General features: G+C 42.8%; 1 protein-coding gene across 1 annotated transcript in view; it reads left to right on the top strand.

Moving 5' to 3' along the window:
* The window catches only part of CCDC88C (coiled-coil and HOOK domain protein 88C), a 104006-nt gene that overhangs the window by 64374 nt on the left and 12204 nt on the right, over positions 1-27428 (top strand). Inside the window, exons 11-25 of the mRNA XM_060272263.2 lie at positions 3526-3672; positions 4041-4185; positions 5699-5880; positions 7624-7761; positions 9380-10450; positions 11684-11811; positions 13067-13208; positions 13979-14167; positions 15561-15722; positions 17164-17441; positions 19221-19364; positions 21349-21535; positions 22468-22613; positions 25100-25189; positions 26600-26838. Of these exons, the coding sequence (XP_060128246.2) occupies positions 3526-3672; positions 4041-4185; positions 5699-5880; positions 7624-7761; positions 9380-10450; positions 11684-11811; positions 13067-13208; positions 13979-14167; positions 15561-15722; positions 17164-17441; positions 19221-19364; positions 21349-21535; positions 22468-22613; positions 25100-25189; positions 26600-26838 (3388 nt within the window). The remainder of the gene's footprint in view (positions 1-3525; positions 3673-4040; positions 4186-5698; positions 5881-7623; positions 7762-9379; positions 10451-11683; positions 11812-13066; positions 13209-13978; positions 14168-15560; positions 15723-17163; positions 17442-19220; positions 19365-21348; positions 21536-22467; positions 22614-25099; positions 25190-26599; positions 26839-27428) is intronic.

Genomic DNA, 27428 nt, shown 5'->3' with positions numbered 1-27428 from the left:
GAATGTGTGGCGATGGGGGCGGGAGCAGCAGAAGGCTTTTGACTCCTTGCGAGGAATGCTGAGTAGCAGGAGCGTCCTTGCTCATTATGATGAGTCAAAGCCGCTGGTCCTGGCATGTGATGCCTCTCAATACGGTCTGGGGGCTGTGCTGAGTCATAGGGAACCGGATGGGTCGGAAAAGCCCATCTCTTTCTATTCCCGTACGTTGTCGCCCACAGAGCGCAACTATGCTCAAATTGATAAAGAGGCACTGGCTATTGTGTCCGGAATCAAAAGGTTCTATGATTATTTGTACGGTCGCCATTTCTCCATTGAAACGGACCACAAACCACTGTTAGGGTTGTTCAACCCAAACAAACAAACGCCACAAATTCTCTCCCCCAGAATGTTGCGTTGGTCAATATTCCTGAATGGGTTCCAGTACACCTTGACCCATGTGCCGGGGAAACAGTTGTGCCATGCTGATGCGCTGAGTCGATTGCCCCTTCCTGGCGGGAGCAATGAGGATCCTGCTCCGGCGGAGCACATTATGATGCTAGAAACACTTCCGGGGGCTCCTGTAACAGCTACGGATATAGCTGAGAAAACTAGGAAAGATGCTGTTCTCTCCCGTGTGCTCACTTGGGTGGGGAGGGGGTGGCCAGGTGGTCCGCATGAAGAAAAATTCAGGCCTTATGCGACAAGGCAGCACGAATTGTCCATGCATAAGGGTTGTCTCCTATGGGGAGATAGGGTGATCATCCCAGCACCACTGAGAAACAGGGTTCTTGAGACGCTTCACATGGGACACCCGGGAATGGTCAGGATGAAGTCGCTAGCCCGATGTTATGTGTGGTGGCCTGGAATGGACCAGAACATAGAACAATGGGTACGAACATGCAAGGCATGCCAAGAGGTGCGGCCAGAAGTGGCCAGAGCACCAGTCCACTGGTGGGAGCAGTCCAGGACTCCCTGGAGCCGGCTGCACATAGATTTTGCTGGGCCATTCCAAAGGAAGGTTTTTTTGGTTATCGTTGATGCATATTCCAAATGGTTAGAAGTGGCGATGGTCCCTAGCATGGCATCAGCTGCCGTAATCAAGGTGTTGAGGCAGCTGTTTGCTACCCACGGGTTACCTGAGACCATTGTATCAGATAATGGGGCAGCTTTTGTATCCCAAGAATTCAGGGCATTCTTGGCTGATAACTTTATAAGAGGGGTCACATCCGCGCCCTTTCACCCATCCTCCAATGGGCAGGCTGAGCGCATGGTAAGAACAGCCAAAGAATCCATTGCGCGCTTAATGGAGGGTAACTGGTCAGCTCGCATTGCGCGAATGTTATTTTTGCAGCATGCGACGCCGTGTACTGCGACGGGCAAGTCGCCAGCTGAGCTGCTCTTAGGTAGAAGACTGGTAACGGTGCTGGATTATGTCCACCCAGATAAAATGCCAAACCGTAATTCAAGAGCAACCCCCCAGGCTGAGACTGACACAACAAGGTATCTCGCCCCTGAAGATCTGGTCTGGGTGAGGAACTATTCACGAGGTCCGCGGTGGGTGGCTGGTGTGATCACCCGGGCTAGTGGACCTGTGTCCTATTATGTGACCTTGGAAAATGGGCAAGTTTGGAAGAGACATATAGATCAGCTGAGGCGCCGGGCGCTCAGCAGGGAGGAGTCAGATAATTCATCCCTGGCTAATGACGCACAGCTGCGAGACCAGAGTGAAGATGGCCCAGAGGTGCAGTCACCAGGGGCTTCAGCAAATGAACCAGGGTCTGCTAGTCCTCAGGATGACGAGGTACAGGTCGGGGACCCTGAGATGTCTGGGACTCCATCTGTTCCTGACGAAACCCCTATAGCAGCCCCTCCACCACAGGTAACACCCAATCCAGAACCTGCAACACCTGTTGTCAGGAGATCAGGTAGAAGTTGTAGGACCCCACAGTACCTGAGGGATTACGTCTGCTGTGCTCACTAGGGGGGGAGGGGTGTTGTGTATTGAGTCAAAGGATTTTATATCTGTATTATTATTGTCTGTATTTGCATGAGGATAAAGTAACTGCCTTTTGGTTCCAGAGGGTACAGCTACTATTGGTTCATTTAAGCTGCTGTATTTGGATCCTCTGTCTTATTGGTTTCCTCCAAAAGGCAGCACTGTGATTGCTTGATATTGTTCCCTCCAAAATGTATCCCTTCCTAGCTAGTCCCCTGTCCCTATAAATGTAGCTTTCCTCTCCTCAGTCTTCAGTCTTGTTCACTTTAATAAAGAGCTGTTACTAGAGAACTGTCTCCAGCATGTTTTGTCAAGAGAGCTGAAATCACAAACCCCACGTCACAACAGTTTTGGCCTACAACTCCCATGATCCCTAGCTAACAGGACCAGTGGTCAGGGATGATGGGAATTGTAGTCCAACACATCTGGAGGGCCGAAGTTTGGGGATGCCTGCACTACAGCCTCATGTAAGCTTAGGCTGAGCTGACTACTTGTTGCAAAGTTCCCTTAAAAGAGGTTCTAAACACATGTTGACCTTGCAAAGATGGGTCTGAGGGGAAACAGAGCGTTTCTGTAATACATTTGAGCAGGGAAAGCAACCTGCGGGCCTCTGTCCCTTCCCCACAGCAAAGCCTCTCCTCCTAAGGTCACCAAGCTAATGCATATGGCTATTGTATGACATATATTTTGGTGCTAAGTCATGGTAACTGCTTTGTCTTCATCTTTCTCATTAAAATGAGATGGAAGGATTTTAATATTGGTTCATTCTTTCGAAGGATGCCAGTTAACTTTAGCATTTCATTTGTTATCTAGTTAATGGCTTTAACATATGGATTTTGCTGATCTGAGTAAATTTCCTGCTCTGCAAGTTATTTCTGTCTTTCTACAATTTCCATATCAAAACTGGCCTGGTCTTGTGATTCTTAAAAGCCATACTTCTGCTAGAAAAAAAGTCTTTTGATTCAAGAACACCGGTCCTGAGAGATCTACATTGGCTCCCAGTACATTTCCGAGCACAATTCAAAGTGTTGGTGTTGACCTTTAAAGCCCTAAACGGCCTCGGTCCTGTATACCTGAAGGAGCGTCTCCACCCCACCGTTCAGCCCGGACACTGAGGTCCAGTACCGAGGGCCTTCTGGCGGTTCCCTCGTTGCGAGAAGCCAAGTTGCAGGGAACCAGGCAGAGGGCCTTCTCGGTAGTGGCACCCGCCCTGTAGAACGCCCTTCCAACAGATGTCAAGGCAATAAGCAGCTATCCTATTTTTAAAAGACATCTGAAGGCAGCCCTGTTTAGGGAAGTTTTTAATATTTAATACAGTATTGTTTTAATAGTTGATTGGAAGCCGCCCAGAGTGGCTGGGGAGACTCAGCCAGATGGGCGGGGTACAAATAATATATTATTATTATTATTATTATTATTATTATTATTATTATTATTATTATATAAGAATGGTGTTGCAGCACACGAAGATTAAATTGCAGTATATTAAAATTACCTGCCATTTGAAATCTCACTGAAACCATCCTTAACTTTGCCACTGCTGTTTTCAGGAGCTTAGAGAAGACAACATCATATTAATGGAAACAAAGACAATGCTGGAAGAGCAGCTGATGATAGCAAGAGCTCGTGGTGATAAATTGCATGAAGCTGAAAAGGAAAACTTGCAGCTGAAATCCAAGCTTCATGACATAGAGCTGGTATGGTGTCGTGTTCTTAATTATCAATGGGAACTTTCTTTTAAAAGCTTTATTATTATTATTATTATTATTATTATTATTATTATTATTATTGAGTGAGAGCTACGATAATACATGCCTTTCCTCCAGAATGAAATGCCCAGTTTTTCAGCCTGAGGGCCAAATATTCTCCCACCAGTAATGTCATGGTCATGGTGGGGATTCTCCCTGCGAGCAGCTTGGCTGGAGAGACTATAGCTCCCCACATGCAGCAGGATGAAAAAATGGTCCATCATTATACCTAACATAGCACCCTTTGTTAGGTATAAATGCTAAATCTCCAAGCTCGGTTATTGTTATGTCTTTCTGTGTTGCCCCTTCTCCACTAGGACAGGGATACGGACAAGAAGAGGATTGAGGAGCTGCTGGAAGAGAATATGGTGCTGGAAATTGCGCAGAAACAAAGCATGAACGAATCTGCACACCTGGGCAGGGAACTGGAGCAGCTGTCAAAGAGCACAGATCTCTCTGATAGTAAGTGACATGGGGTGGTTTGGCACATTGCTACCTGTCCACTTTTTGTTTTTATTCTGGTTTAGATACACATAATGAAGGAGGCTTCCCCAGTAGGTGTGTCTCTTATTTGTATCTAGGTCAGGCATCCCCAAACCTCGGCCCTCCTGATGTTTTGAACTACAATTCCCATCATCCCTGACCACTGGTCCTCTTAGCTAAGGGTCATGGGAGTTGTAGGCCAAAACATCTGGAGGGCCGCAGTTTGGGGATGCCTGATCTAGGTCCTCTCTTATACATCTTTTCCTTTTCAATTTTTTTTTTAAAAAAAACCCCAAGGCCATCTCTGGCATTGGGCAAGGTGAAGCAGCTTCCCCTAGGTGGCAAATTCCGGGCTTCCGTAAAGACTAGCAAATTGGCAATTATGATGCTCATTATCTTTTACCAGCTTGGGTGAGGCACTATTTGAATCTTCTGCCTTGAGCACCAAAACATATGAGGCCATGCCTGCTTGAAAGGGTGACCAGAAGCACACCTTACAGTGTCTTGCCAGTTTTTCAGCACTTTACAGTAACACATCTTGCTGCTGGCAGAAGCAGTGACTATTTAATTAATAACTTTCTGGATGATGGATCTTCTTGAATGATGGCCTAAAAGAAATGCCTCTGGTTCTGTAGGTAGCCAAATGCAAACATCTGTGCGTGATTTATAAAGCAGTTAATTTCAGATGCTTTAAATATAATATTAAATGGGGGGATCTTTTTTATATATACCCATAGTTTCTCACTAGTTTCTCTGCTGCTAGTGATCCAGTAGGCTGATGCATATGTAATGATGCATGTTGAAATATATTATTCCTCTAATATATTTTTAAGTCAAACACATTGTCATCAATATCCTTAAAAACAAATAAATCCTAGCAAGATACATATTACTATTTACTATGATTTGTTATTAAGGATACTGGTGATCATGTATATCTTTATGCGGAATTATTGACTCACTGTTTATAATCATTATTTGCCTTTAAAATCCCATTTATGAATCACAATCCAATAAGGTATCTCAAAGGAATTTCACAGTAATAACACCCACAATCATTTTGTCTCAAATGTTGGGGAATTTCACAGCAGAAGAATCGCACACCCTCCCAATGGCTCATGACTTCCTTAGTTAATTGTTATTTCACAAAATATATTAGAGGAATAATTATCTTTCTTTAAATCAATTCCATTTAAATTACATCTTCTGTGCTCAGGGGATCAGTTGGTTATAGTAACCAATTAAAAAACTGTTTTTTATGAATGAAAAGAAGAAAGAATTTTGCATGATGTTTTAGAATGAAAAGGCATATAATTCTCAGAAGTGATAGAGCTCATCTTTTGAGGAGGAGCTGCTTCTCCTTTCCCCTCTTGTTTTTAAAGAGATGACTATTCATCCAAGTCAGGTGATAACACATGGGGTTAATCCTGGATATGGATGCAGGCGTACAAATGTGCTACAGTCTTGTATTCTGAATGTTGTATTTCAACAGCAAGGAAGTCTTTTGTCTTTGAACTGAACGAATGTGCATCAAGTCGCATCTTGAAGCTCGAAAAGGATAACCAGAGTCTGCAAAATATTATCCAAGAGCTCAGGGATGCATCGGTAACCTCTGAAGAGAGTAGCCTTAAATTTGTGGAGCTACAAAATGAGAATCAGCAGCTTGGCCAGAAGGTAATCAACAAAACATTAATTGAGCTTACCAGGGGCTGTTTGCCACCTTTTCCTTTTTTGTTCTTAAAGGGATTGGTATTGATCCATTCTCTCATAGCAAGATTATTCATCTTCCCTGCTAGGAAACCCAGTACAGTGCTAGTGTGAGCAAGGAAAGATCCTGGTCTGGGACCTTGAAGAGCAGCTGCCAGTCAGAGAAGACATTGTCAGACAAGGTGGATTAGTAGTCTTGACTTGGTTTAAGGGAGTTTCATTCATGTTCGTATGAGTAGCACAAAATTCTCCACTAGATAGATGTACAGTATTTAAGACGTTATGGGGCTGATGATGAATCCTTGATAGTGCTCTGGTGTGGAGATGTGGAAACCCAGAAAAAAAACCAGTTTTTCCCCAAAGCCTTTCCCTTCCCCCCTTGATTTTTTTTTCTTTTTGCATTATGGAATATTTTATTTCAGAATGGTGAATGAAATGTTCAAAACAAGACAAAAGACCTACATTGGCTCCCAGTACATTTCTGAGCACAATTAAAAGTGTTGGTGATGACCTTTTAAGTCCTAAACAGCCTTGGCCCAGTATACCTGAAGGAGCATCTCCACCCCCATCATTCAGCCCGGACACTGAGGTCCAGCTCCGAGGGCCTTCTGGTGGTTCCCTCCCTGTGAGAAGTGAGGTTACAGGGAACCTGGCATAGGGCCTTCTCGGTAGTGGCACCCATCCTGTGGAATGCCCTCCCATCAGATGGCAAGGAAATAAACAACTATCTGACTTTTAGAAGACATCTGAAAGCAGCCCTCTTTAGGGAAGTTTTTAATGTCTGATGTTTTATCATTTATTATTATTATTATCATCATCATCATCATCATCATCATCATCATTAATTCTGATGGGAGACACCCAGAGTGGCTGGGGAAACCCAGTCAGATGGGCTGGGTATAAATAATAAAATATTATCATAACGCCCTCAAAATGTTACCTAAAAACTACATAACAGGAAGACTGTTATGTAAGACTATATACAGTGTCAGATTATTACAATTCCTTTGCAGTTACACTGAGGACAGGAATGTCCTCCCCCCCCCCCAAAAAAAAACTGAGATAGAAACTCTCAAACACAAGCAAGATGCATTTCTGCCATTCTCACGAGAGAAGGAAGAAGTTCTTCCTTTGCTTGTGAAAGGGTTGAGAAGCTTGTTTCAATCAGGGCAAACCTACAGTTTTTTATAATTCCACGACAGCAATAGCTCAAAAGATTAGTCTGAGTTTAAAGCAAAACAAAACATGTTTACCCTCCCCTTCCCTTTCTGAGAACATGGTACAGTTCAAAGAGCTGCAATTTTTCATTAACGGCAGACCCGAGAATCCTGGTGCACACAAAATGGGTATTTTTGTCCATTGTCCATTGGATAATCCGGTTTCTGTATATAACATGGTGTAACTTGCCTGATAGGGATGAAAACATCTATTTTGGCGCAAGACAGACACTTAAAAGTTTAAACTATCTCAGTTTCCAGCACTGAAGTTCTACTGCAAACTGAAGTGAGGCATTCAGCAACCTTGCAAAAGTAAAAGGTTGTGTTGTTTATATATACAGAGATAGAGACCCAGTTTGTCGAAACTTGTTGCTTTGAAAAAAGTACCGTTGAATGGACAAATGTGCAAGTATTTACATTCTCATAATGTCTTTGCATGTGAACAATGTTCGGGCTTGCATACGATATATTGTGGCAATTTTCTCCCATGCAGATTGAAAAGCTGCAGAACCAGATTGAAAGGGAGAAGCAAAGTAATCAAGACTTGGAAGCTTTAAGCGAGGAGCTGCTAAAGGAGAAGGAAGAGCTTCAGGGCATGATGGAGACCACGAAAGCTGACAAAGAGAGACAGGTGCTTGCAGATGTAACCCAGAGGCATGTTTGCTTGGTTGGCTGGTTGGTTATTTAGAAAGACTACTTGGCCCACAAATATAAAAAGGCACCAAAACCTGTTCCTGCCAGGAAATTAGGGCTCCGCAGGATCAAAATACGAAGCATTTCAACTTATTCATTGCAGTCCACATGGGTGTCTCCACACCTTTAGATCACCTTGACTTGCCAATTTAGAGTGAGTGAGTGTCAAGAGGAGGTAACTCAATTATCATACTGCCAGAAGCAAAATTGAATTGCATAAGCAGTTGTGTATGGATCAAATTTATAAAAATGCTGAACGAATTGCATCACATTTGCTGTTGTTCTGAATAGCTTCAAGAATTCATTGAAACAACGAAAACTGCCTTATATCTTATATTGATCCATCTAACTTAGTTTTTCCTACCCTGACTCCCAAAAGAGTCCACAGGAACTCTCTTGAAAAGTGGCAAAACCAAAATCCTAGGTATGCCTAAGTAAACAACTCCCATTGTGCTTGCTTAGTCACACCGTCTGTTTGAGTAGCGTAAATATTTGGGCAGAATAAGGAGTAAACACAACTCAGTTCAAGGTGGTGTGGAAATTACCACACAAAACCAAAACACTCTGCATCCCCAAGGTTGGTTGGGATATCCCAAACAGATATCTCAGGCCATCTCCTCCACAACTTCAATCCTACATTGGGAATGTCTTGACACTGCCATGCTCTGGCACCCAGGGACCTCATAGCACTGCCAGCCAAACCAAAAATGCTTGGCCTACAGTACTCGTCACAGAGGTGCTAACTGCTTGCTAGCAGGACAGTGTGTCCATAGTGCTATGAGATTTATTTTTATTTACTTATTTATTTATTGAATTTATATACCGCCCTATACCCAGAGGTCTCGGGGCAGTTGAGATGACACAAAACAGCACAAAGATTATTCAACCAGGCACACAGTATTTATACTCACGTACTTCTTGAAATAGGAGGGACCCAGGTGGCGCTGTGGGTTAAACCACTGAGCCTAGGGCTTGCTGATCAGAAGGTTGGCGGTTCGAATCCCTGTGACAGGGTGAGCTCCCGTTGCTTGGTCCCAGCTCCTGCCAACCTAGCAGTTCGAAAGCACGTCAAAATGCAAGTAGATTAATAGGAAACGCTACAGCGGGAAGGTAAATGGCGTTTCCATGTGCTGCTCTGGTTTGCCAGAAGCGGGTTTGTCATGCTGGCCGCATGACCTGGAAGCTGTACGCCGGCTCCCTCGGCCAATAATGCAAGATGAGCGCGCAACCCCAGAGTCTGTCACGACTGGACCTGGTGGTCAGGGGTCCCTTTACCTTTTTTACTTCTTGAAATAATGCAACTTCATCATATGTCTCACCTGTTTGGTCCAGGTTGTGTTTCTTGAAAGGTGAATTCCCAAGGGTTTGTTTGCAGCTTTCTGCTACTGAATGCATGGGAAGGTACCATTACGTTCATGCCCTTCTCGTGGACTTCCCTTAGGCATCACATTGGCCACTGGGGGAGCAGAATGCCAGACTAGTTGAGCTTTGGGTTGGATGCAGCAGGACTTTTTGTGTGTGCCTAATACACCATCTTGTTTTGTTTCTGAATGTAGATAAAGGACCTAGAAAAGGAAACGGACCATCTCAATCAAGTGGTTTTGTCCCTGAGGCAGAGGTCTCAGGTCAGTAGTGAGGCCAGGGTGAAAGACATTGAAGTGGAAAACAAAGTACTCCATGAAACGGTTACAGAGACCAGTAGCAAGCTCAGCAAGCTGGAGTTTGAGAAGAAGCAACTGCAGAAGGACTTTGAGCAGGTTAAAGAAAAGGTGGAAAGAGTAGAGGAAATGGACAAGGAGCTTCATCGACTAGAGAAGGAGAACGAGCAGCTCACAAAGAAAGTCGCTGCCATGAAGATCACTACGGAGAAAGTAGGTGTTCTTGAGGAACAAAATGGGAACTTGGAAGTGGAGAACAGGAAGCTGAAAAAATCCCTAGACACCTTGCACAATGTTTCTGTCCGGCTAGAAAGCCTAGAAAAGGACAACAAGGAGCTAGATGAAGAGAACCTGGAACTCAGGAGAATGGTAGAGACAATGAAGTTTGCCAGTGCAAAAATGGCCCAGATAGAGGCAGAAAATAAAGAGCTGGAAAGAGAGAAAGAGGAGCTTAGGAAAAATGTAGAGATGTTAAAGATTCTGATCAAGAAATCCGAAAGGCTGGAGCTGAGTTACCAGAGTGTGAACGCCGAGAACCAAAGACTCCAGCAGATTATAGAGAACAGCAGCAAGAAAATCCAGCAATTGGAGAAGGAACTGGAAGGCACTGAAATTGAGAACCAAACCCTCCAGAAAAATGTAGAGGAGCTGAAGATCTCAAATAAACGGTTGGAGTGGTTGGAGAAGGAGAAGAAACTGTTGGAGCAAGAAGTGTCCCAGCTGGATAAAGACAAGAAGATACTGGAGAAGGAGACAAAAAGACTTTGGCAGCAGGTGGAGCTGAAAGATGTTAATTTGGACGAGAACACTGCAGAACTGGCAGCAATGGAGAAGGAAAACAGAACACTAGAAAGAGAACTGGCTAGGTCCAGAGACTTGTCTCATAAGATGAAAGAATTTGAAAAGGACAATAAAGATCTCCTAAAGCAACTTGCCATTGACAAGAGAACACTAGCTACATTGAGAGAGGTGAGCACATGTAACATTCGTCCAAAGTGTGTATTTTAGCATGTAGCATATATAGAACATTTTATATATAATGTATATCCAATGCAACTGAGGGAATTGTGGGGACACTATGTGGCCATTTGGAGCATAACATCTTGTCATGGCCTAGAGAGGGGGATGAATTCTCATTACCATTTCTGTTGACCTCAGGCTTGTTGGTCCACTTTTTAATTTTTTTTACTAGAACCCCAAGGTCTTCCCACCAGAGCCAGGTAGAAAAGGCATTAGACAACACAAAATAAATAAAGAACACCGTGACCCCCTAGAAACTTGTTATCTGCAACTGAGCTGGGCTGAGCTTATAGTCCTTTCCCCCCAGTGTCTACTTTGGTTAGCGTTCTTCATTGCAGCAGCCTAATGTAAATGAACAAAGTTCATTTGCTGTTGTTCATTTTTGAACTAATGGAAGTTCAGATCCCAATCTACCTTCTCCTCACCCCCACTATAGGTGATGTGCACTCTCCTCTGTGATCCACAATCTAGATGTTGTAGAGTTTTTAGTAAATCACTGCCTAGTGCCGACCTGATTTCTGAATCACAGAAGAGAGGGTCATATTTTGCAGGCAGGTTGTGATTTCAAGAACACAGAACATTGAAGTCATAAATCCTCAGCAAAGGTTTCTTCACAAATTAATGCCCGGTCACAGTTAAAATAGGCTGGTTCCAGAGTGACTTTTCTCAAACACCTGCTAGAATATTAAGCCAAGTTAAACATGAACCTTTGGCTTGTACACAGAACCTCTTTGATTCCTCTTGTACCATGGCCCACAATTGAACTGGGAAGTTCTCAGTTATCCATAGCTGTTTGTTTCATCCAAACTGACAGATTTTTAGAACAAGCCAAGATACCAAATCATACTTCAGAGTCCTAATTATATCAACTTTTTCTGAAGCTGGTATCCATAGTTGGGAAACTGGTTAATTAAAGACTATTTGGTTTAACTGGGGTTTATCACAAAGGTGCCCTATGTGTTCCAAATGCAACTCTTCATCCAGTGCAAATTTTTATCTTGAGAAGTATTCTACTGTACAGTAGATGACATAGATTTTCTTCCCATTAGTGAAAACTGTGCAAGAAAAGAATTCTGTGAAGTGGCCCAGTGGGCTTCCAAAATCTAATATTGTTGTAAAGAAAAGCAATTATGTGGTTGCTTTCACTGTTAGGCTACTAATTAAGTTGGTCCTTATTTGCAGGATTTGGTTCTTGAGAAGTTGAAGAGCCAGAGATTGTCTAGTGAGATGGACAAGTTGGACCAGGAACTGGAGAAGATTGGATTAAATAAGGAGCTGCTCCTAGAGACTGATAACGGCAACAATGACAAGTGAGAAGATCGCCTTTTTGTTTTGGAAGGATTTCTGGCACATTTTGCCTTAATTTCCCCTCATTACATTTCCCAGGTTCTGTGTGCTCTAGTCAAAAGTTTGTGGGATTTCCCTGGTGCTCCTATTTGTTTCATCTAAAAAGAAGCTTATATAGGTAGATGAAAGTCCCCTGTCAGTCCTAGAGTTGCTGTGAGGTTGACTTTCTCTTCAAAACAAGGCTGTCAGCAGAGATGCCAGCTGCACAGATGCAGGGACACCTTGCCAGCCATAGTGAATTAAATATGAAGTTTTAGCTTCACTGAGTTTCAGTGAGATCGGGGATTTACTTAAATATTGCAGTTCTGCCAAGTAATGATTCTGCTTTCCATATCGCTTGCTATTTAAACTATTCTCAGGAAGATGTGGGTACATGACATCTGCAAAAATATCTGTAATGTAGTAGAATGGCATGAGCACAAGGATTTCCCTTCATTTTGCTCTTACAACTGCACTGTTCACCATAGGTGGCGGTACTGCTGTACCTTTAACCCAGTGTGGGGCCCAAGTAGGTCCTCCAGGTCTCCTTGTGTGGCCCACCAGACCATTTGGGCCAAGTCATGCACACCTGCCCTACATGTGTAGCATCGCGTATCACATCAAGTACCATTGTGACTGGCCCAAAAGGAGTTTTCTCTGTGCTTTGCTGATTGCCATGGCTTACACAGTGCTGTGTACAAGGGCTGCACAAGCCCCAACTATCAGCTTGCACAGCACTTGAGAAGAGCTTGCAAACAGAGATGCACAGGGGGTTGTAAGCCCCAGTGATCAGCTGATCACCAGGACTTGCAAAGGGCTATGGCTTTGCCTACACTGTTTGATTTCAAGCTTGACATCATTGTGACGCCAGGAGTTTGAAAGGAGCATAGCTTCACTTACCTGTCAAACTTGGCCCTGGGGGTTGTAATGCGGGAGATAAGGATCTGGCCCACTGCCCATATCCAGTTCTGTATTCCTGGTCTAGCATCATGCATCCATGGATGCCAGGATACAAGCCCCCACCCCAGGCCAGTCCCCATACACAGCATCCTTTTTGCGCATGTCCGGGTGTTTTTCTTCTAATTTCTAGCCCCATCTCTGCAAATGAGAAAGTAGGATACTGATGGAAAGTCAATGGTTTTGTGGGCTCTTTTCTAATATTCAGGAAGAATGGCTGAAATGCCTCAATATGGCAGAATTTGTGCCTTTCTCATTACTGATATGGTCATTGTCTCACAGGAAGTATAAGATACTGGAAAGCAAAACTGAATGTGACCTAAAGACAACGCTATCTGATAAAGAAGAGAAAATTGCTGTATTGGAGGCCCAGCTGCAAGAGTTTCTCACCTTGAATCAGCAGTTACAGAATGAACTGAACACTGTAAGAGGGAAAACTTTGCTTCATAATATAAAGGGTGAAACTGCATGTTATGAAAAAATGATTATTTGAAAAGCATGTGGGCCACTTTTTATTCTGGAGAAAAGCGAACTGTGGAGTTTGTACTCAATCCAGGTTGTGAAATTGTACCCAATGCACACCAGTTAACTGCCTATCGTGCCCCCACCCCTGGCTGCTCTTTGCCTTCAAACATGCTGTATGTAGGGGCAAATGGCAGCTGTGTGTGTTTGTGTAGTTCCATAGAAAACCCATGTGGGGCCCTGACTGGAACACATCCTGCGGGGAAAAAGCAAGGGCTGAGGTCATCAGCAGTCGTTAACAGCCATCAACAGGTTTACCACTCCTATCAGCCCATCACCCATTCCCACCCACCCTCTGTATATACATAAGGGTCTGGCTCTTCTGTTTCAAGTGTATCTGAAGAAGTGTGCATGCACACGAAAGCTCATACCAAAATAAAAACTTAGTTGGTCTTTAAGGTGCTACTGAAGGAATTTTTTTATTTTGCTTCGACTCAGACCAACACGGCTACCTACCTGTAACTGGGTTAAAAACCTCACAAATATTAATAGAAAAAAGCAAGAAAAAGTAGTGGTTAAAGTGGTGAATGCTGAATGTTTTCAACTGAAATATATGGTCGTAATAATCTGTTTTTTGATCAGTTGATAAAGGGTTTAAGGTTAGTCTAAGTTACTCCTGTAGACTTCACAGTTCTATTTATTGGCATATTTTACAAACAACGTGTATTACAGATGAGGAGGGACTTTGAAGGTGTCAAGCAGAAGCAAGAGGATGGAATCCTTCTGCAGAATTCATTGAAGCAGCCCAATGAAGATTTGGTTTTCTGTCATCAGACAAAGGAAAAGTGGGAAAAGGGACACAAAGAAGCAACAATGGAGCTTCTGAAAGTGAAAGACAGAGCTATAGAATTGGAAAGGAATGTAAGTTTTGTCCTTTACTGGGTTAGCTTATTATGTTCATCCTATGCGGTGCAATGTAGCCAGTGTTGCACTAAGGTGAATTCACTTCGTCGTATACTTGTTCCAGCAAAACACTTTGTTTTACGATGCATTGCTCAATCTGTTGTGCAACAAGTTTTTGCGAGTGCAGCTGCTGCATTGGATTCTTCTATTGAGCAGCTTTAAAACTCACCTGTCCATGTTAGCGTAAGAGTCCTGGCACTAGCGGGCAGATAATGTTGGGTACAGCCCATTGATGGCTGATTTCTGTGTATGTATGCTGATAGGGAACCATGTGTCAGTTACACAAGCCTGTGGCTCTGGAAACTCATGTGCCACACTGACATATTTTCCTATATGGAACTTCTCTCTGTAGGAAAATCATAATGTTTTGGAGCGTCCCTTATTTTATTAATCTGTTTAAAACATGTATTACTCCTCATTATGATAGCAATCCCAGAGCAGGTTACATTTTTTAAAAAAAATCAAAATACAACATGTACAATGTAGCATCATAAATAAATATCCCACGTTACTCTCAGTAACCAAAACTGAAATATTAATAACAAACAGGCAGTAATGTTCAGCAAATGCCTGAGCAAAAAGGTAGGTCTTCAGCTGGTGCCCAAAACTCATGAGATTTGGTGCCAGCCATATCTCTCTGGAGAGCCATAACTGAGGCACTACCCCTGAGAAGGTCCGTCCTCTGGTATGCATTTTCAGAATGCTTTCCCTTCATACTTTATGTCAGTCTTCTACAGTATTACACCTTTTCCCATACAAGGCTCAATGAGTGTGCCTGAATAAGAAAGCCTTCCTTTCTTTTGCAGACGCCCGTTATTCAGGCTGGTGGTTTCCAAGCTTCTTCCACCTACAGGCAACCCTTTCCATATTCAATGGTCTGCCAAGGCATTCATGCATTTTGCAGAAATTGCTGGTGCACATTTGATGGTGCTTGTGCACACTGTTGACACTGTAACGGAAGAATGGAAATGTGCTAAAACATACTCAACACTCCTTTGTTTGCATATTGGAGATGATCTGCATTGGTGGGCAAGCTGTAATTCAAGGAACTGTCCTGACATTATAGACCTTGTCATTAAGACAGCCCCGATCAGCTTCCTAAGGGTCCCAGTTCTCTCTTGAGCACAGCTTGAAACCACTGATTTAGGGGAAGAAGGATGAAAGTCCACTACCATTGCTGCTTCATTACCTGTATGAAAGTCTGGCATGCGGGGTACTTGGCAACCATTATTTCCTGCTTCTTTCTGTAACATAGGCAGTATTGGCCCCACTTTAGGATCTATAACTTTAAAGGGCACTGTAGCTGCCGAATCTTTTTCTCCTGCCTTTTCATTTCTCTTTCTCTTATCAGAATGCAGCCTTACATGCAGAGAAGCAGCTTCTGAAGGAGCAGCTAAGACATTTGGAAACTCAGAACACCTCCTTCAACAATCAGATCCTGACACTACAGAAGCAAAATGCCTTCCTTCAAGAACACAACACTTCCATGCAAACACAAACAGCCAAGCTCCAGGTCAGGAAAATCACTATGGCGCACTTCTGCCAGAAACATTTTAGGTGGCTCATTTTAAAATGGGTCGGAATTAGCCAATTTCTATCATCAGTCTCATCATTTTGAGTGTCAGTCTGGTAGAAAAGAAAGATTACCCTCTCCTACAAGGTTGTGAGATGAATACACTGGTGTATTTTCAGGGAAATTGAGGTGTGTTTTGATTTTTATGGGCATGATTCAGCTAATGACTTCTGCTTATGCAACGGGGCTTTCTCCCCTTTCCTCCCACCCCCCGAAATTGGCTCCGCAGTGGTCAGGAGAATCCCCAGAACTGGGGGAGGAGAGGGAGGATCATTCCCTCTAGCAAGCTGAAATGTTTGTGCTAATGGAACGAGCGGAAAAGCACAGTGTTGGATTTCTCCCTTTCTTTTGTTCTTGATTTAGTGCTGTTAACGTAATTTGGAAAAGAATGTTCAAAAACTTAGTGCACAGGCGGAAAACCTGATGCACTCCAAATATTGTTGGATTCCATCTCCCATCATTTTGTGCCTTATAGTTCTCTGCTCAAAAAACAAACAAACCAAAATGTGCTTAAAAGTGAGCTTGTTGGCTGTTGGGTCAATCCATTCCTTCCCATCAGGTAAACATCGGACACCTGAGTTTGTTGTTAATGGATGTTATATTGCATGTTGCAATATAGCATGCACATCTAACAACAATATTTATTTTAAAAATGCATATATTAGGACAAGATGCATTTAGAAAGGCTTGCATTGGGATTAAAATTTATTTTAAATATCCATTTTATGGTTAAAATACATATTTAAATTTGAGTTTGATTATTGATTTTTTTAAAATGAAAATGAAGGACTTGTGAACACACACATGCAAGACTTGACACAATCCAGAAAGACAAAATCCCTCCCTAGGATGTGTTCCATGAGGGATAGAATCCTGCCCCCCCCCAACTCCACTCCTTTAATTTCTTCCCCAGCCCAGCTCGGAAGTATAAAATATTAACAATGATTGCCAAATCAAGGTACAGTACTGATAAAATGCAATAAAAACCATGCAATCAGTATGCAGTAATCAATAAAGCAAGCAAGAACACATACATAATCAAATAACTCATAGCAAAGACAAAGTCAACCACAGGCTTGGGTGAATAAGTAGGTCTTCAACTGGCACTGAAAACTCAGAAAGGTCAACACAAATCACACCTGAAAAGGAAGGAAATTCCACAGTCTGGGGGTGCCTGGGTCATTAATGTCTTTCTTCAGTTGCTCCATATTGTTTCAAGAGGGCATTCACGCTAGATCTTCGCATATGAGCAGGTGGGTATGAGAGAAAGGTTCTCTACCAGGCATTCAGTTCCAAAGTGGTGTAGCAATGCGAGCACCTTTTGTATAATTTACCCCTGTGTGCTGATGAAACTTTTCTTGTTTCTCTGAGAAACTTTTAGGTGGAGAACTCAGCCCTAAATTCCCAGAGTGCCTCCTTGATGGCCCAAAACTCTCTACTCCAAAACCAGCAGCTGACCAAGGAGAACGAATGTGACAATCTGTTGAAGCAGAAAGATCAGCTCAAGGCAGAATACGAGTCCCTCCTGCAAGACCACGAGCACCTGGCCTCGCTGCATGAGCGGCAGTCGACAGAATATGAAATGCTGATAAAGCAGCACAGCTGCCTCAAAGCGCTCCACAAAAACTTGGATCTGGAGCACAAAGATCTTGGAGAAAGGTTAGGGGGTCTTGCATAGCCCCTTGGAATGAATGGGTTATTCACGTCTGAAGCCCCCCTAGGAGATTTACTGCAGGATGGGGTTATAAAAAGGGTTGCCAACTTTAAAGACAAAACCCACAAAAACTGGTCTCAGCCTTTACTTAGCAGTTTGCTCTGCAGATATTAGCAGATGATGTTTCCATGTAATGAAAAGCATCACTTGCAGATTTCAGCAGATGAAGCATCTGTTTAAAGGCACAACAGGCCGATCTGCCTGTCCCCCCCCCCCCCCCGATGAGTTGGCAACCTTCTCAAGTTACTTGTGTTGGAAATATTTTTTGTGCCAGTAGTTTCTCCTGTATCAGATGCAGGGTGGATTTGATTTAAATCACGATTTAAATCACTAGTCAGTAATTTAAATCATAGTTTTCTACATAAAGACTAATTCATAGAATCATAGAATCATAGAGTTGGAAGAGACCACAAGGGCCATCCATTCCAACCCCCTGCCAAGCAGGAAACACCATCAAAGCATTCTTGACATATGCCTGTCAAGCCTCTGCTTAAAGACCTCCAAAGAAGGAGACTCCACCAATTCTTGCTGGTATAACTTTAATATGCAAGTAGATGAAGATTTTTAGAATAACAACTTTTCATATTAGTTTTTTATCCCCAGTTTAATAGGTTAATCATTCATATTTGGACAACTTTACTGTTGTACTTAGGAAGGAGAAAAATAATCATTACCTTAATAATAACAATTTAAATAGATTTATTCAACTGAAACAATAACATTACAGCATATGTTATTTGCTTAAACAAACATCCATGCTTGTTAACTAATTTGGCTAAACAAAAACAATATATATATATTTTAAGAAATTTAGACTGTCAGCCCAGCCTACACATGAAAAACTTAAATACTGTCCACTCCAAACAATCAGAAAAATATTGTTTCTGTTCTATTCACTGAACTTCTTGAAACTTAGCACTGAAGGGGTTGTTTCTGTATTCATAGGTTTGTAGAACAATAGGATTAAGGTCTTTTCTCTCAACTCTGTTCATGTTATAACATTTTTGCTGTGAAGAAGAGGCATGTGATCTCTGTTGAGTCAAATTCAGTTTTGAGAACTGCTAAAGTAAACCAAGCATCTGTGATATCATCTTGTAGGCAGAGAAACTGCCCAATAATCTTACAAAAACCTCTGGAAGAGCATGACATTGTGAATGGATTAATGGAATTTATTTACCCAAAAAATTAAACATATACAACCTTATTCTACATAATTAAAAAACTAATCTTTATTTCATGATGGAATAGCCTTTGGATGGTAATATATTTTCCTCAAAAAGCATTTTATTTTAAAAAAATCGATTTAAATAAAAAAAATCGATTTAAATAAAAAAAATCTGATTTAAATAAAAAAAATCAGATTTTTTTGATTTTTTTAAAAAAATCATTGATTTTTATCCACCCTGATCAGATGTTTGTGTGTGTGTGTATACAAATATATAAATTACAATGTTTATGGTTTAAGTACATGGAATAAACAAACAAAAAAAGGATGTTATCCAGCCACAGATAAGAACTTTCAGGTCTTATCAATCCGAATCACAGAGGATGCAAGAGAAGTTCCTAACTTGGTTGCATTGTGGCTTACGCAAATACATAAATTTACAGCAGACCATCAGAATCTGTTGACACAGAGAAAATAAATTTCGATTTACTGAATCATGTTTTAATCATGAGAAGCATTAAGACAAAATAGCAGCCATTCTTTTATTTCTTTCCTGCAGATATAACGGCTTGATACAACACAAATCCAAACTGGAGGAGCTGGAAATGGTTTTAAAAACAGAAAAAGATGTTCTGCAGCAGGAAAAGAGAGCAAGTGCAATAGTGACCGCGGAGAACCAGAAACTGAGAGAAGAGCTGGAAAGGTACATATCTTCAGAAATTATGCCAGCCCCTTTTATATGTTACTGGGCAACGTGGTACATTCCAGATAATATTGGCCAGATAGGGCTGCCTAGAGGGCTACATTCAGCCCATGGCCCTCCCAACAGGTTGGAATTCATTAACATTGGAGGACAGCACCTTAGCTTCCCCTGCTTTGGGATGGCATGGTTTATCCCATTTCATTGCTGGGGGTGTATACAAACTTCTGCCCAAGTGATTGAGCCCACCTCATTGAAAACAACAACAACGGTAATAATTTTATTTATACTCCGCCCATCTGGCTGGGTTGCCCTAGCTACTCTGGGTAGCTTCCAACACGCATAAAAATAACAATAGAACATCAAACATTAATAGTAACAATCAGATTCTATATAAAAAGTCACAATAACTTCAAAATAAACAACCTACATCAAATAAAGCAATAATCAACAATCCACTAGAACCCAACAGTAAACAGCAAAATCAAACATCAACAACTAAAAATTAAACAGTCCACACCCATCAGCTACAATAAAGAATTACCAATCTACCGTGTTTCTCCAAAAATAAGACACCGTCTTATATTTATTTTTCTTCCTCCTCCTGCCGCGGCTGGCATTGCTGCTGCGCCTATCACTATGTCTTATTTTCAGGGTGTGGCTTATATTCCTTGAATGCTTAAAAATCCTGCTATGGCTTATTTTATGGGTATGTCTTAAAATATGAGAAACAGGGTATAACCAAGAAAAATGCATAAAATACCACAAAACATACAAAGACCTTGCAAAAGTATCAAATTGAAAAACAAGGACACGCAACCCATAAAACTAATTTTAAAAACTATCCCTGAGCTACTCTCTTCCCAGCTGCCTCTGCTGCTCTCAAAGTCATGGTCTGGGAAAGGCTTCCGGGGCTGGAGGGTGGGGCAAGGTGGAAAAGCCATTGCCTACAGAAAGTCTCTCTCCTCTCAGTTCTATGTAAAAGGTGAAGGAATGCGGGTGGCGCTGTGGTCTAAACCACTGAGCCTCTTGGGCTTGCCGATCGGATTGCTGAATCCGCACAACGGTGGTGAGCTCCTGTGGCTCTGTCCTAGCTTCTGCCAGCCTACGGTAGCAGTTTGAAAGCACACTAGTGCAAGTAGATAAATAGGTACCGTTGAGGCGGGAAGGCAAACAGCGTTTCCGTGCGCTCTGGTTTCCATCATAGTGTTCCCCTGCGCCAGAAGCAGTTTAGTCATGCTGGCCACATGACCCGGAAAAGCTGTCTGTGGACAAATGCTGACTCCCTCAGCTTGAAGCGAGATGAGCACTGCACCCCATAGTTACTTTTGACTGGACTTAATCATCCAGGGTTACTTTACTTTTTTACCTTTTACCTATGTAAAAAACATAGTGTTTGCAAGTACACTGCATATAGTTTAGGTATGGAATGTTTTGATAGGCCTTCTATTACAGTATACCATTGTCATTTTAACATGGATGACAATGCTAACATCTTTCTGTGTCTATGTTGTATATTTTTTTCACCCAGAAATATCCCCCTTCCCTAATCATAGGCAAAAGTTTTGGGACAGGATATGTGCAGGATATTATATATCACAGGACTGAATGAACAACTGAAATTTTCAGGAGTATGAGCCTAGAAAATGCCAGTATTAAAAACACACACCCTCAAATGCTGCTCTGGTAATTATTTTGGGCAGGGCATAATTGTGCTTAAATGTAGTAGGATTAAATTAAAACCTTGCTTTTGGAAAACAGAGGTACCATTGAAATTTGTAATCTCTCTCAGATTTTACTATTAGCAGATCTAATGCTTGACTAATTATTTGCTAATAGAAATAGACCTGCCTCTTTGTTTAGCATTCAGAAACACTGTATTCTTACCCTTCAGCAGGACCAAGGTTTTAACTGTTCATTTCTGGTTTAAATTGCTGTTGGAGATTTGGACAGTGAAGCACCGAGATGTTTGGCTTTTCCCATTTAGGGCTAATTTCTTGCACAGCAAGCTCAAAACAGACTACGAGGGGCTTCACGTCCACACCAAGGAACTGAAAATCTCCTTAAATAGCTCCCAGCGAGAGCTGAACCGCTGTCAAGCGAGCTATGAGGAGCTGAAGGAGCAGTACCAGACCATGGACATTTCCTTTACTAAATTGGACAACCACTGTGAGGTGAGATCTATGGACCAATGAAATACAGGTGGTTATTGTGGGATCAGGAAGACTTCGCCAGTCCATAAATAGATGCTGCTTCATTCACAGAGGACCGTAAGCCATGGCGAATCACTCCCACTTCACTGCTCCTCTACGGTGCAGACAGGAGCAACAAACCACAATCCTTGGCGTGACGTTAATGTCCAATCTGGGAGTTATGGCTTCTTTCACTCCAAGCAATTGGTAAGCCAAGAACAAACCTTGGCTTTGGATTGTCCTTTGTTTGGAGTGAAGCAAACAACAATCCCTGGTTCAGCCATACTGCCAAGCCCAGGAAGATGGATTGTTGCTAGCAAGGAGAAATGAAGTGAGAGTTATCAGCGTGTTTGTGGTAAATCATTTACCACGTCATGTGAGAATGCAGCCGAAGAGAGCAAAATGTAGTGGCGTTGACTTGCACTTAAATGCCAGTAATTTGAAGGAGAAACCCTGATGTTAGGCTTTGGTTGCTGCCAAATCCTTAAAAAGTGAGGTGGGTGGACTCGAGAACAGGATGGAGTTGGGGAGCTAACCTCTTCCATGCCTTCAGCTTTTACTTGAAAGCCTCCCCCACCTTACTTTGTTAGGGTTTCAGCATCATCCAAGCTGGGTCATGCAGCCTGCCATGCCTCCTTTCACTTCCAGTTAAAATCAACGAATGATTGCAATGAAAGCAATAGGCCACCACAATATAAATGCAGCAAACGGCCAGTAATTTATTTGAGTGAGACATACTTATGCACGTGCATTTTAGCACTGGTGGCAGTGGTTTGGCACTTGGGTTACCTAATGGCCAAAGTAGTTGGTGAGCTTTAGGGTACAAAGGACCCTTGACTCGGTGCCGTTTTTATTAATGGTGAATAGGCATGTGCAGGTAGAGGAACTTCACCTGTGATGTTTCTGCTGAATAGCTTCTGGCTCGTCTAAAAGGAAACTTGGAAGAAGAGAACCATCATCTCCTGAGTCAGATCCAGATGCTGAGTCAACAGAACCAAATGCTGTTGGAGCAGAACATGGAGAGCAAAGAGCAGTATCATGAAGAACAGAAGCAATATATGTAAGACTCCCCTCCCCTTATTTATCATGTTGTCAGTGAGACTGTTATGGAAGTGTGGCGGTAAGGATGCGTGGAGAAATCCAAGGGCATATCTGTGTCCCTTGGGCCACATTAGCACAGCCAAAAGTCAATTTAAAAAGCTTCTGAGCAACTGGGTGATCATTTTACACAGCTTAAGTATTGCATAGATTCCTGCTCCTGCACTTGAGCTACCTGATGCTAGGGTGTGAAAGTAGATGCAAGCTGCAGAGAGTTATTTCCTAAAAGCACTGTATTGACTGCAGGGTGAGTTACCACACCCAGTTCGAGGTGTTGGTATCAGTGTGCAAAGCCCTTCTCGAAGCTACCAACATGAGTCTGACCAAACTGCGGGAGGCAGTGGAAGACAGGAGTGCCTGGCGTGCTCTGGTCCATGGGGGTCACGAAGAGTCGGACACGACTAAACAACAACATTAATTGTTTTTTAAAAGGGGATATTTTGCCATCCTGGGTTTCTTTGGGAGGAATGCTGCAATTTATCATTATTATTTCTCAATATATAGCGCAACTATGCAGGACACACTGATGCCAAGTAATTGGTTTAAGAAGTGCAAGATATAAATACTTAACTAGTGATGTCGCCAATTATCACAGATAATCCTCATGATGTGCTGTCTTGTATTAGCCTCTATGTATAATTCAGATTTCCCCTGGACCATGAAGAGCAGCCTCCCAGGCTTTGTCTCAACCTGTGCCTGAAACTTTGGAAAGTTGCAAAAGCAATTTGCAACAAGACACGGGGGGGGGGGGGGTCAAGTCCTGAGACTTGCCTGGTGCACGCAAGCTTTTAAGTGCACCTGAAACAAACTTTTGGAGGGTATCCCCAGGTACTCTTGAATGAGTCATAGCAGGCAACAGCTGGAGCAGCAGTCTTGTTTCGTGCACTTGTAGTGTATATAACAGGTTGATGCGTACATAAAGGTAGTTTTTGGGTTTTTTAAAGTGCCAAATGTGCTTACCTGATATATGACAGATTGAATGATGCACCTGGTAAGTTACAACCTCTCCTGGACAATGACAGCTCTCTTTCTCAAGCTCTGGGAGGAAGACCTTTCATTGCCTACAGACAGCCACCCAATCTTAAACAACTCCTCACCCACAATAATACAACCACCAGACTTAACATGGACACTGGTACCAGAGCCTGCAATAAACCCAGATGCCAACTTTGCTGCCACATACACCCGGACAACATCATTACTGGCCCCAACAACATCCAACATACAATCTCAGGACTATTTAATTGCTCATCTTCTAACATTGTGTATGCCATCAAATGCCAACAGTGCCCTTCAGCTCTCTATATTGGACAAACAGGCCAAACCCTATGCCAAAGGATAAATGGACATAAATCTGACATCAGGAATCACAAGACAGAGAAACCAGTAGGAGAACACTTCAATCTCCCAGGACATTCTATACCAGATCTCAAAGCAGCTGTTTTATTACAGAAAAATTTCAGAAACAGACTGGAAAGAGAAGTTGCTGAATTGCAACTCATTAGCAAGCTTAAAACCATGGAGCCACCTGGAATGAACAAAGACATAGGATTCTTATCTCATTATACATGATCAAGCTTTCCTTAGCACCTCACCCCTTGCTTCCCCCCCCCGCAAGACCAATTGCAGTCATTAACAGTCGTTAACAGTCATCAGCAGGTTTACCACTCCTATCAGCCCATCACCCATTCCGATCACCCCCCACCCTCCTAATATACATAAGGGTCTGGTGGCTTCTGTTTCAGTGTATCTGACGAAGTGTGCATGCACACGAAAGCTCATACCAAAATTAAAACTTACCGTAGTTGGTCTTTAAGGTGCTACTGAAGGATTTTTTTTATTTTGTTTCGACTCAGACCAACACGGCTACCTACCTGTAACTGGTAAGTTATGTAAAATTTGTTGGGACAAGCTGCAGGTATGAAGGTGTGAGGTTCTATTTCACGTGGTACTGGCTGATCCCTAAACTTTTAGCAGACATGGTAACAGCCCTCTACTATCCAGGCATCTAACTACATTGTCTAGAGGCCCAGACATATTGTGTGGTCATTAAATCCTGCCATGAACTTGTTATGATTGTATTGAACTGATTTTGACTTAATCTACCTAGATAGTTTAGCTCACACATTCCAAAAACAAAACAAAACCAGCACTTTTTTCCCCCAAGGACTGCAAGCATTTTAAAATCCTCCTTGTTGGTTTTTTGTGCCTCAGTTTTTTGGTGGTGGTTGCTCTACCAACTAGACTGCTGACGTGCTTAATCATGAAGCTAATTACTTCTGTGTGATAGGTACTTTCTCAGAAGGGCTTTTCATCGCTCAAAATCCTGCCCTCGGGGACACGGGCTTTGTGAGAGTTGAATTATTTATTCTACTCAATTCCTAGCAAGTAGAACCCTCTAAGTGCTAATGTGTTGTTGTTTTCCCTGCCGCTTTGGTTTTTCAACAGTGATAAACTGAATGCATTAAGGAGACACAAAGAAAAGCTGGAGGAGAAAATAATGGATCAGTATAAGTTTTATGATCCAGCTCCAAAAAAGTAAGTTTTCTCAAGCTTAAATGGCACACAGGCAGTCCTGTCCTAGGCAGAAAGATGCCCCTTAAGTGTGCGAGGGCAACTTGTATATCACCCCTTTGTGTTTGGAAAGGCGGCCACTTACTGACAGTTCTTGCAGTCTAGAAATGCTATTTATTGAGGCATGGGCATTTCCTCTTAGGGAAGATATTGGGGTTGGGGGGTTGGTCACACCTTGCAGGTTTCATCATGTGTGGATGCCACAGATAGTCATTGTTGATAAGGCAAGGGTGGGGGTGTTTTTCAGCCCGAGGCTGCATGCCACTGATGACTAGGGCCAGAAGCAAAAGTGAGTGAAGCTACAGATGCAACTCTTACTTTCTACAGTAAGCTACATTTGCCACGCAAAAGCCAAAGATCTTTAGACACCACCATACCTGCCAAGTTGCTGTTGGAGAAATAAGGGACTGAGCCGGTAGTAGCGCTGCCGCCATTTTGGAACTGGGCGGAGCATGCTCAGAAGTGACTTTTGATGCTGCTTTGCCCAGTTCCAAAATGGCCGCCGCGCCAGAAGTCACACTGCAGCCATTTTGGAACTGGGCAGAGCAGCATCAAAAGTCACTTCTGAGCATGCTCCGCCCAGTTCCAAAATGGCCACCTCGCCAGAATAAACCGGGGGGAAACAAAAAAATCCGTTTTTTCAGCTAGGAACAGCTGGAAAAACGGGGATTTCCCAGGGAATACGGGAGACTTGGCAGCTATGGACACCACACAGACCACTTTTCTCCACCCTCCATTCAGGCCAGCAAGATGCGCAGTTCTAGCACATGCAACAGACAGGCAAAAGCACTTGAGGAAGGTGCCAGTGGAGGGTAGTGACCTGGGGTGGGTCCCAAGGGCGAGATAGAGAGGCCGAGAGAGCCACATTCAGCCTGTGGAATGAAGGTTCACCACGCCTGCTATGTAAGGCTCATAGATAAGGGCGCTGGTGTCTGTATGTATCTCAGCAGTGAGCAGGTACAGTGTTAAGTCCCCATCTTTCTCCCAGAAGGGTTTTTAATGAATGGAATCGGAAAATGTCCTCATAAGAGGGGGTGGGGGAAAGCACGGGATGTTTGTTCATGTTTAAGGAAGCTTTTAATGTTTTACAGACCATTGTATTTTAATACTTTGTTGGAAGCCCCACAGAGTGGCTGCGGAAACCCAGCCAGATGGGTGGGGTATAAATAATAAATTATTATTATTATAATTATTATTATTATTATTATATTATTATTATTATTATGTGAAAACTCCATGCAGGGTCTTTGCCCAGTGTTTGGTTTTTAAATCCTCTGGCAAAATGCAGCCCAACTTTTATTGAGTTGGGGAATGTCATCTTCCTGTGCTAAAAACATGAAACAAAATGATTGCTGCTTCTTCCCTCAATAACAGGAAAAACCACTGGATAGGAGCTAGAGCCTTGGTTAAACTCATGAAGCCAAAGAAAGAAGCTACAAGAGAACGGTTGAAATCCTCAGTAGAGAGCCCTCCGTGGCACTCAGAAAGCACAGACACAGCCGGGTCACCATCACCTTCTCAGCTGCCCAAGCAGCAGGAGAATCTGGAGAACACCTCCGCAGAGTCTGGCTCAGTGGAAGGCAGAGAGCAGAATAATGGACCTGTGGGGAAAGGTAGGTGGTGTTGCACTTAATGGATAGTTAATCAACTGCTGGTCTGTTGGTGCTGGCAAGGTTAGCTAGCTAAGAAAAAAATAAAAATAAAGGGTGCAATTCAGCCACGGCTGAGCATTTCTGAATGCCACTGAAATGAAGTGGGAAATTACAGTGAAGCATATCTGTTTTTAGTGGGCTATTTTAAATGCACTTTCATGAGGAAGGGTAGACAAGGAGACCACCTTGTGGAGATGGTAGAAATCGAGAGAATAGTGATACCTTCTGGTTCCACAGAGGTGATGATCTCTCACCTGTTTCATAGACAACATGATAGGGGAGTGGGTGTTGTGCTCAGAAGGTAAGTTTGAACATGTTGTCGCTTTCCATTCACACATTCAGTCAACATGGGATTCCCCAGTGGGGTCGCACCTACTGACCACTATCTCTGTACATTCAGTGGAAGGTTTCAAAAAGCGTGAGTATACCTGGATCTCTGTAGGTGCATAAAGCCTGTATGTGTGATTAGGAAGTTCATTGGTACAGGGTTCCCAGTTGGAGGCAAGAATCTACAGAACATCTAGCTCCCTCTTACTTTTTGCTGAGCACAC

Source organism: Zootoca vivipara, chromosome 1, assembly GCF_965207765.1.
Source record: "Zootoca vivipara chromosome 1, rZooViv2.hap1.1, whole genome shotgun sequence".
NCBI lineage: Eukaryota > Metazoa > Chordata > Lepidosauria > Squamata > Lacertidae > Zootoca > Zootoca vivipara.
Note: the sequence above shows the minus strand (reverse complement) of the source record. Positions and strands in the feature narration are given on the sequence as shown.